The sequence below is a fragment of the Bos taurus genome, chromosome 12 (genome assembly GCF_002263795.3).
Source record: "Bos taurus isolate L1 Dominette 01449 registration number 42190680 breed Hereford chromosome 12, ARS-UCD2.0, whole genome shotgun sequence".
Lineage (NCBI taxonomy): Eukaryota > Metazoa > Chordata > Mammalia > Artiodactyla > Bovidae > Bos > Bos taurus.
In genome coordinates, this window is record NC_037339.1 from 1,805,969 (window position 1) to 1,816,832 (window position 10,864).

The following is a 10,864-nucleotide window of genomic DNA, read 5'->3' on the forward strand; positions in this document are numbered from 1 at the left end:
AAAAAAAAAAAAAGAAAGAAAGAAAGAAAAATCTGAAAGGCTGATTCTTTCTTTAAAAAATAAGCCAAAAGTTAGGTGAAAGTGAAAGTCGCTAAACCTGACTCTTTGCAAACCCATGAACTATACAGACCATGGAATTCTCCAGTCCAGAACACTGGAGTGGGTAGCCTTTCCCTTCTCCAGGGAATCTTCCCAACCCAGAGATCAAACCCAGGTCTCCCACACTGTGGGCAGATTCTTTACCAGCTGAGCCACAAGGGAAGCCCAAGAATACTGGAGTGGGTAGCCTATCCTTTCTCCGGCGTATCTTCCCAACACAGGAATTGAACCAGAGTCTCCTGCATTGCAGATGGATTCTTTACCAACTGAGCTATCAGGGAAGCCCATAACATACCTACCATAAAAGGTAGGTTGGAGTACATAAGTTCCCCTTAAAGAAACCTCAAGAGAAACAAAGAGACGTAAATCTGTCCATTCAAAGGTAGTCAAATGTCTTCTCTCAGTACTCGTTCTATGCATATAAGTAAGCATTACAGAACACCAAGGTACAATTTCACAGTATTCCAAGTCTATGCCCCAATCATTAATGTTGAAGAAGCTGAATGGTTCTATGATGAACTACAAGACCTTCTAGAACTAATACCAAAAAAAAGATGTCCTTTTCATCCTGGGCGACTGGAATGCAAAAGTATGAAGAGATACCTGGCATAACAGACAAGTTTGGCCCTGGGGTACAGAATGAAGCAGGGCAAAGGCTAACAGAGTTAGCCAAGAGAATGCACTGGTCATAGCAAACACCCTCTTCCAACAACACAAGAGATGATGCTACACGTGGACATCACCAGAAGGTGAATAACTAAACCACATTGATTATATTCTTTGCAGCCACAATGAAGAAGCTCTATACAGTCAGCAAAAACAAGAACAGGAGCTAACTATGGCTCAGATCATGAGCTCCTTATTGCAAACTTCAGACTTAAGTAGGGAAAACCACTCAGGTACGATCTAAATCAAATCCCTTATGGTTATACAGTGGAAGTGACAAATAGATCCAAGGGATTAGATCTGATAGAGGACCTGAGGAACTATGGACGGAGGCAGTGATCAAGACAATCCCCAAAATAAAGAAATGCAAAAAGGCAAAATGGTTGTCTGAGAAGGCCTTACAAATAGCTGAGAAGAGAAGAGACGCTAAAGGCAAGGAGAAAAGGAAAGATATACCCATCTGAATGCAGAGTTTCAAAGAATAGCAAGGAGAGATAAGAAAGCCTTCCTCAGCGATCAACACAAAGAAATATAGGAAAACAAGAGAATGGGAAAGACTAGAGATCTCTTCAAGAAAATTAGGGATACCAAGGGAACATTCCATGCAAAGATGGGCACAATAAAGAACAGAAATGGTATGGACCTAACAGAAGCAGAAGATATTAAGAGGTGGCAAGAATACACAGAACTACACAAAAAAGATCTTACTGACAAAGATAACCATAATGGTGTGCTCAGTCACATAGAGCCAGACATTCTGGAGTGTGAAGTCAAGTGGGCCTTAGGAACCATCACTACCAACAAAGCTAGTGGAGGTGATGGAATTCCAGTTGAGCTATTTCAAATCCTGAAAGATGATGCTGTGAAAGTACTGCACTCAATATGCCAGCAAATTTGGAAAATTCAGCAGTGGCCACAGGACTGGAAAAGGTCAGTTTTCACTCCAATCCCATAGAAAGGCAATGCTAAAGAATGTTCAAACTACCGCACAACTGCACTCATCTTACATATTAGCAAAGTAATGCTCAAAATCCTTCAACAGTACGTGAACCACGAACTTTCAGATGTTCAACTCGGCTTTAGAAAAGGCAGAGGAACCAGAGATCAAATTGCCAAAATCTGTTGGATCATAGAAAAAGCAAGAGAGTTCCAGAAAACCATCTACTTCTACTTCTTTGCCCACACTAAAGTCTTTGACTGTATGGATCACAATAAACAGTGGAAAATTCTTGAAGCAATGGGAATACCAGACCACCTTACCTGCCTCCTAAGAAATCTGTATGCTAGTTAAGAAGCAACAGTTAGAACCAGACATGGAACAACGGACTGGTTCCAAACTGGGAAAAAAGTATGTCAAGGCTGTATATTCTCACCCCGCTTATTTAACTTCTATGCAGAGTACATCATACAAAATGCCAGGCTGGAGGAAGCATAAGCTGGAATCAAGATTGCAGGGAGAAATATCAATAACCTCAGATATGGAGATGACACCACCCTTATGGCAGAAAGCAAAGAGGAACTAAAGCACCTCTTTTTGAAAGTGAAAGAGGAGAGTGAAAATGCTGGCTTAAAACTCAACACTCAAAAAACTAAAATCATGGCATCCAGGCCCATCACTTCATGGCAAATAGATGGGGAAACAATGAAAACAGTGACAGACTTTATTTTGGAGGGCTCCAAAATCACTGCAAATGGTGACTGCAGCTATGAAATTAAAAGACACTTGCTCCTTGGAAGGAAAGCTATGCTATGCTAAGTCCCTTCAGTCGTGTCCGACTCTGTGTGACCCCACAGATGGCATCCCACCAGGCTCCCCCATCCCTGGGATTCTCCAGGCAAGAACACTACAGTGGGTTGCCATTTCCTTCTCCAGTGCAAAGTGAAAAGTGAAAGTGAAGTCATTCAGTCGCGTCCGACTCTTAGCGACCCCATGGACTGCAGCCTACCAGGCTCCTCCGTCCATGGGATTTTCCAGGCAAGAGTACTAAGCAATGACCAACTTAGACAGTATATTAACAAGCAGAGACATTTCTTTGCCAACAAAGGTGCATCTAGTAAAAACTATGGTTTTTCCAAGAGTCATGCATGGATGTGAGAGATGGACTATAAAGAAAGCTGAGCACCAAAGAATTGATGCTTTTGAACTGCGGTGTTACAGAAGACTTTTGAGAGTCCCTTGGACTGCAAGGAGACCCAACCAGTCAATCCTAAAGGAAATCAGTCCTGAATATTCATTGGAAGGACTGATGCTGAAGCTGAAACTCCAGTACTTTGGCCACCTGATGTGAAGAGTGGACTAACTGGAAAACACCCTGATGCTGGGAAAGACTGAAGACAGAAGGAGGAGACGGCAGAGGATGAGATGGTTGGATGGCATCACTGACTGGATGGACATGAGTTTGAGCAAACTCGGAGAGTTGGTGATGGACAGGGAAGCTTGGTGTGCTGCAGTCCATGGGGTCCTTAGAGTCAAACATGACTGAGCAACTTAAATCAACTGAAGGTATAATTTTATGCAGTATTTAAACATTGTCACTATACTAGAGTAGTTCCTGAAACTTTTAAGTTGAAATCAGCAAAACCTAGCACTTTCTGTGCTACTAGCCACAAAGAAAAAAAAAAAATTATTGTAGTCTGCCAGGGTGGCTGCTATTGGGAGTTTTATTTTAAAATACTGGCTTTTTGTGGGAATTATAATGACGATTAAGGGCTTAAAAGAAAAAAATATATATGTGCTGAAAAAAAATAACATAAAGTGGAATAGATCAAGACCATCTGCACCTCCTGAAGATCAAAATTTCAGAAACATAAATTACTCAGCACTAAACAATGGCAACCCACTTCAGTTGCTCTTGCCTGGAAAATCCCACGGACGGAGGAGCCTGGTAGGCTGCAGTCCATGGGGTCACTAACAGTCGGACACCACTGATCGACTTCACTTTCACTTTTCACTTTCATGCATTGGAGAAGGGAATGGCAACTCACTCCAGTGTTCTTGCCTGGAGAATCCCAGGAATGGGGGAGCCTGGTGGGCTTCTGTCTATGGGGTCGCACAGAGTCAGACACGACTGAAGTGACTGAAGTGACTTCACTGAAGTGAAGTAGCAAACACTTCTCAAACCTACTATTTTAGATGAGACTGACAGAATAGATAATAATAGTTGAAGTGTTTTAGCATCTACTTCTTTTGAGGTCCTACAAGTAATTAAGTGAAGAGACTGAGTACTTAAAAAAAAAAAAAAAATGGTTTTGTCAGTGACAAGACAGAATCCCAAGAGTCATAGGAAACTCGAGATGTCAGAACTGGAATGAGCTGGTCAAAGCAGCTCTATGGCCAGAAATTCTCCTTCCAGTACTCTTCTCTAGGTATACCTTTGAGATTCAGTATATTAACATAATAAATCTCTACTTAAATATAAGATCTAATACATGCCAACTATAAGCCTAAGACATCCTCCTGTCTTCTTCACAAGTCTCATGAGTTCAAAACTCACCAGGAATCACCCCCAAACTCGTAGGAAGATAGTCTTACTAGCCTCACCTATTACTCCTGAAAGATGATGCTGTCAAAGTGCTGCACTCAATATGCCAGCAAATTTGGAAAACTCAGCAGTGGCCACAGGACTGGAAAAGGTCAGTTTTCATTCCAATCCCTAAGAAAGGCAATGCCAAAGAATGCTCTAACTACTGCACAATTAAACTCATCTCACACGCTAGTAAAGTAATGCTCAAAATTCTCCAAGCCAGGCTTCAGCAATATGTGAACCGTGAACTTCCTGATGTTCAAGCTGGTTTTAGAAAAGGCAGAGGAACCAGAGACCAAATTGCTAACATCCGCTGGATCATGGAAAAAGCAAGAGAGTTCCAGAAAAACATCGAGTTCTGCTTTATTGACTATGCCAAAGCCTTGACTGTGTGGATCACAATAAACTGTGGAAAATTCTGAAAGAGATGGGAATACCAGACCACCTGACCTGCCTCTTGAGAAATCTGTATGCAGGTCAGGAAGCAACAGTTAGAACTGGACATGAACAACAGACTGGTTCCAAATAGGAAAAGCAGTACATCAAGGCTGTATATTGTCACCCTGCTTATTTAACTTCTATGCAGAGTACATCATGAGAAACGCTGGACTGGAAGAAACAAAAGCTGGAATCAAGATTGCCAGGAGAAATATCAATAACCTCAGATATGCAGATGACACCACCTTTATGGCAGAAAGTGAAGAGGAACTAAAAAGCCTCTTGATGAAGGTGAAAGTGGAGAGTGAAAAAGTTGGCTTAAAGCTCAACATTCAGAAAACGAAGATCATGGCATCCGGTCCCATCACTTCATGGGAAACAGATGGGGAAACAGTGTCAGACTTTCTTTTTCTGGGCTCCAAAATCACTGCAGATGGTGACTGCAGCCATGAAATTAAAAGACGCTTACTCCTTGGAAGGAAAGTTATGACCAACCTAGATAGCATATTCAAAAGCAGAGACATTACTTGGCCAACAAAGGTCCGTCTAGTCAAGGCTATGGTTTTTCCTGTGGTCATGTATGGATGTGAGAGTTGGACTGTGAAGAAGGCTGAGCACCGAAGAATTAATGCTTTTGAACTGTGGTGTTGGAGAAGACTCTTGAAGAGTCCCTTGGACTGCAAGGAAATCCAACCAGTCCATTCTGAAGGAGATCAGCCCTGGGATTTCTTTGGAAGGAATGATGCTAAAGCTGAAACTCCAGTACTTTGGCCACCTCATGGGAAGAGTTGACTCATTGGAAAAGACTCTGATGCTGGGAGGGATTGGGGGCAGGAGGAGAAGGGGACAACAGAGGATGAGATGGCTGGATGGCATCACTGACTCGATGGACGTGAGTCTCAATGAACTCCGGGAGTTGGTGATGGACATGGAGGCCTGGCGTGCTGTGATTCATGGGGTCGCCAAGAGTCGGACACGATTGAGCGACTGATCTGATCTGATCTGATCTGATTACTTCTGCCTTTATGAATCCCTGCCATTCAAAAGCAGCAGTTTGGAGTAAGAAACATATAAAGAGAGCAAATGTCACAAAATAACATTACTGAGGATTTATAATAAAATAAAGACAAGAAAAATGCTAAGCTGGGGTAGAGACCCTGGTTAGAGAATTCTGACTGTCAGGGGCACTGCCATCCAAGGTCAATTTTACCAGATTTTACTAAGAATCTACAATATTTCCCACCATTCCATATATACAGAAACATAAGATGGTGTTTAACCACATTTAAGGATCTTAAATAAGAGTCCAAAGAACAATTTAGTATGTGTTTGAACCAAAATAAGGATACTAGTCTTTCTGACACGGGTGGCATCATCATGCTGGATAGCAGACAAAAGACTGTAAATGAATTCACACAAGTAGTTTGAAGAACTAAGGCTCACTAAGAATGGGGGACAACTCAAATAGAAGAGTGATACAAGATTATTCAAGACAACACTGTGAGGTGAAGAATCTGAATGTATAAAGTTAGAAGAACAAAAGTAAAACTGAAAAAAAAAAGTGACTTTTTAAGCTACAGTTTGTTATGGTAATGCTGTTTTATGCAAAAGCTGTAAGAACACGAACAGTTAAAAGCACCACAGTTGGAACCAGACCCCTGTCCTCAGCATTCAACTCTATCACTTTCCAGTTATGTCATTTTTTTTTTAAGTTACTTAACAATTCTCTGCTTTAATCTGTACACCTCTAAAATGAGATATCTGTGGAGCCAGGAGCAGCGTCTTCAAAACACAGGTGTTACAGTACTCTAACCAAAAATTTTATTCATAAAATCAAATCCATCCTTTAGATACTCGTAGGCTGCACAATCTGGCCACTAACTTTTAAGGTCTTACTCTTCATTGGACACCCTTCTACTTCCAGGAACCATAGGGATTTAATGTCAGTACTTTAAGCCAATAAGCTCTTTCCTACCTCCCCTTGCCTTATCTCCAGCGGCTCTGTATCCAGAAAACCTTTTCCTCACCAGACTTCCAAGTCCACTTCTCTAGGAAATCAACTTTCCTTCCTCTCCAATTCCATACCACATTTGCCTGCACCTCTGTACAGTTTACCACAATTCCCCCCGTTTGTGTGTTTGCTGTTTTAATGCCTCCTTCTCCTAGCGCTAAGACAGCGAGCAGGGGCAAATCTTTTTCAACCTCCTTGCCACCTTTCATCCCAGACTGTGCCTATGCAGGCCTGGAAAAGCATTAGGAAATAAAGCTATATGTTTATATCCCTCATGGCCGAAGTTCCAGAAACTGCTTACTTTCGTATATTTTGTTTTCATCCTAAAATCTTGACATAAAGCGTCCTTAAAAATCAGAACACCGTCATCCTTTCAAGAAAAGTTCTAGGGAGCATCCACCCGAGTCTCCAGTGCGGGCATTCTCAGCCTCAGAAGTTGTGTGCGCCGCAGAGGATGGCTATCCCCGCTCCGTGCTGTACTTGGGAATGAGGGGGCGCGGGCGCGGGCCCGGCGCTCGCCCAGCTCTGCCGCGCTCGGTTCCCCAGCCCTCGCCTCCCCTCGTCCCGCCGCGGCAGCGCCGTGGGAACACCCGGGCCTGCACCGCCGCCCGCCCCGCGTCCTCGGCCTCCCTGCGGCCCGCCGCCCGCCTCCCGGGGCCCAGGCCGCGCCACCGCCTCGCAGGGAGCCGGGGGACTCTCTCGGCTCCGCGCGGCGCCGGGGGCGGAGCCGGCCGGGGGGCCCCGGGAGAGGCCAGGGCAGGCGGCGCCTCTGCCTACCCCGACACGCACCCAGCGCCCCCGGCCCCGGCCCCGGCCTCCTCGGGCCCGGCCCGCACCCGCGGCCGGGAGACCCGCCACTTACCAACCCGCCCGGGACAGCGCCGCTCCGGGAGCCTCGGCCATGGTAGCTGCTTATGCCGGGATGCTGGGGGGCTCGGCTAGGGGGCTGGGGGAGGCCTGCTACTTGAGACCCCCCCAAAAAAAGAAAGAAAAAGAAAAAAGAAAAGAAAAAAACTCCTCCGGTCGGCTCTGCGACTGGGCATGCTCAGTGCGGCGGGCGCTTCCGCGTGCGGGTTCCGCTCGCCGCGTTTTCCGAGCGGCCGCGGGGGCCGGCCCGGCGTGCGGCTGCGAGCCCGTCGCGCTCCGGGGGCGGCGGTGCGCGGAGGACGGGCCGAGGCCGGTCTGTCAGCGCGGCCTCGCGGCGGAGGGCCGGCTGCACGTCGCCAGGCTCACTTTCCCGAGCTTCACGCCGTGGAGACCCGTGGGGCGGTCCTCTGTGCGGCAGAAAAGAAGCCTGCGTTCCCAGCGCGCACAGGCGGCCGCCTCCCGAGGGCAGAGCTGAGGCGCTAGGCGGCGGGAAGGCGCTGCCAGCTAGGCTCTGAGGCGGCCGCGTTTCCTACAGTGAAGCTCAAAGGGACAGTGTTCCCGACCCACTCTACACGGGAGAAAAGCTACTTTCTTATAACGATTCCTTCCCCTTTTCCATCTGCCCGGGTGCAGAGAAAACAATATAATCGAATTTTTTCTATTCCGCAGAGTCAAATCGGACTGTCCAGGTCCCGCGCTACAATGAAAGTGAATGCGTGCACCCAAGAAGACCTGCACCTAAGGGATGTGGGAACTCGGGGAGCTGTGTTGTGCTTGTCTCTCACGCTGTTCTCCCACCGGGCCCGTGCAGGCCCCGGCGCGGCGCTGTGACGTCGGCGCGGGTACTGCCAGGCCTAGTTCCCGCCCACCCCGTGCCGGTGCCCTGCTCCGGCTCTCCGGGCTGAAACGAGGGGCGGGTCCGGAATGTGCATGCGCGGCGACGGCGCCGAGCGGCGCGGGAGACGTTCCAACGGGATTGGGCGGCCGAGACTCACACCAGCCAATCAAAGGAGCAGGCGGAAGGGGCTGTGGGACCGGGAGATACTCTAGAGTTGTCCCTGCCTTCCACCGTCGTTTCCTGCGGCCGCTGAGGAGAAAGGTTCTTCTGAGTGGCGCTGGTCCAAGCTGTGAAGTCCGGCGGGGAGACTGTTAAAACCTTCAGCCCTATAACCGGAGCTACCTCATCTGTTTCATCATCACCAACATGAACTTAGAGCAGAGTCTGTGAAACCCGGCAGAGCCACACCTGAGACTGAGGAGGAAACCGACTCTCACAGAAAGAGGGGGATAATTACAGAGTGAAGCTAAAATTCCTTAATTTTGTTTTCATTTTAACTGACCTATTTCGTTTGGGCTTCCCAAAAGTCATAGTTTTAAAATCACGATATGTTGCTTAAGTGGGATGCTGTTGAAATGTGTGCCCAAGCACATTGCTTAGTTACTGATTTTAATGAAACATATTTTGAAGCAGTTTTAGAATTGTATACAATGTTTGGGCGAGACGTATTATATCTGTGTATTTCTATTTTTAGGCACCATTCAAAATATCCCTCGTGGCGTCCCTTGTGGCTCAGCTGGTAAAGAATCTGACGGCAATGCCGGAGACGTGGATTCGATCCCTGGATTGGGGAGATTTCCCTGGAGAAGGAAAAGGTTACCCATTTCAGTATTCTGGCCCGGAGAATTCCATGGACTGTATAGTCTATGGGGTCGCGAAGAGTCACACAGGACTGAGCGACATCCACTTCAAAATATCCTGGAGTCAGGAGAAGATTTACCATTTTGAAGGTGAATAGATGACTCAAAGGGCTTCCCTGATAGCTCAGTTGGTAAAGAATCTGCCTGCAATGCAGGAGACCCCCAGTTAGATTCCCGTGTAGGGAAGATGCCCTGGCGAAGGGATAGGCTACCCACTCCAGAATTCTTGGGCTTCCGTTATGGCTCAACTGGTAAAGAATCCGCCCGCAATGTGGGAGACCTGGGTTCGATCCCTGGTTTGGAAAGAAACCCTGGATGATGGAAAGGCTACCTACTCCGGTATTCTGGCCTGGCGAATTCCATGGACTGTATAGTCCATGGGGTCGCAAAGAGTGAGACAGAACTGAGCGACTTTCTCTTTCACATAGATGAATCAAAATTAAATGGCTGGTAATTTTTGTTGGTTGTGAAACAGAATTTTCTCTTCTTCAGTCGCTAAGTCCTGTCCTCAACTCTTTGTGGTCCTGTGGACTGCAGCACATTGGGCTTCCCTGTTCCTTACTGTCTCAGGGAGTTTACTCAAATTAATGTCCTGTGAGTTTGTGAAGCTGCCTAATGATGTCATGCTCTGCTACCCTCTTCTCTTGCCTTCAGTCTTTCACAGCATCGGAGTCTTTTCCACTGAGTCTGCTCTTCCATCAGGTAGTCAAAATGTGAAACTAATATGTTGTCCCAATCAGAATTCTTCACTGGCTAAATATATGGTTTCATGTGCAGTGTATACAATAAGAATTTACCATTGTGTGGTACTTAACAATAACTTTATTAAAATTCTCCATAAAACATTAAATTCTCTTATGGTAAGAAATGCTTAAAGAATGGATTGAAGATTCCCACTGGAGGAATTTGAGATAATATAAGCCTCAAAAAAAGTAATTGGAATAATTGAATTTAAAAATTGGGTAAAGAAAATGCATGAATTTAAAAGCGCCAGTAGAAATAAATAAAGGGAAGGATGAAAACTTTTCTTTCATAGAAATTCCAGAGAGTAAATGTACAACAAATAATAGAATTAGAAAATCACCATTTTGCAAATCAGTCACAATTGATTCAGACTAGAGAATGCCAAAAGTCACTGGGTGAAAGATAGTAGGAATACAGGATGTTCACTCGGTGTCAAAGTATCAAGTTGTTAAAGTATCAAAAGTCTGTTTTTCCCTTATTATAAAAGGGAAAAACATACCTGTATGTTAAAAAAAAAGTGACTGCTTTAAATAAGTAATCAAGGCTAATCAATAATGGGACAATCAGATGTTATGTGCTTACTGATACAGTGCAATCAGAAATACACATCATATGACAAATATTCTCGAAAAAGTTGTTAACCCCGAATTTGAGTGAACTTCTAGATCCCTATCTAAACCTCCACCACCAGCCCTCCAGGCATATTTGGGCATGTATAGAGACATTTTGGTTGTTATAACCTGGTGGGAACAGGAAAATATTAAACATCCTGCAATACACGAGATAGCTACCTGATCCAAGATGTCAGTAGTGCCAA

General features: G+C 45.6%; 1 protein-coding gene across 2 annotated transcripts in view; it reads right to left on the reverse strand.

The window, feature by feature from the left end:
- The window catches only part of TDRD3 (tudor domain containing 3), a 226,815-nt gene extending 219,012 nt beyond the window's left edge, over positions 1–7,803 (reverse strand). Inside the window, exon 1 of one of the 2 annotated variants that reach the window (XM_005213542.5) lies at positions 7,601–7,803. In XM_005213542.5, the coding sequence (XP_005213599.2) occupies positions 7,601–7,641 (41 nt within the window). In that variant the 5' untranslated portion in view covers positions 7,642–7,803. 2 annotated transcript variants of the gene reach the window in all.
- Between the last annotated feature and the right edge of the window lie 3,061 nt (positions 7,804–10,864).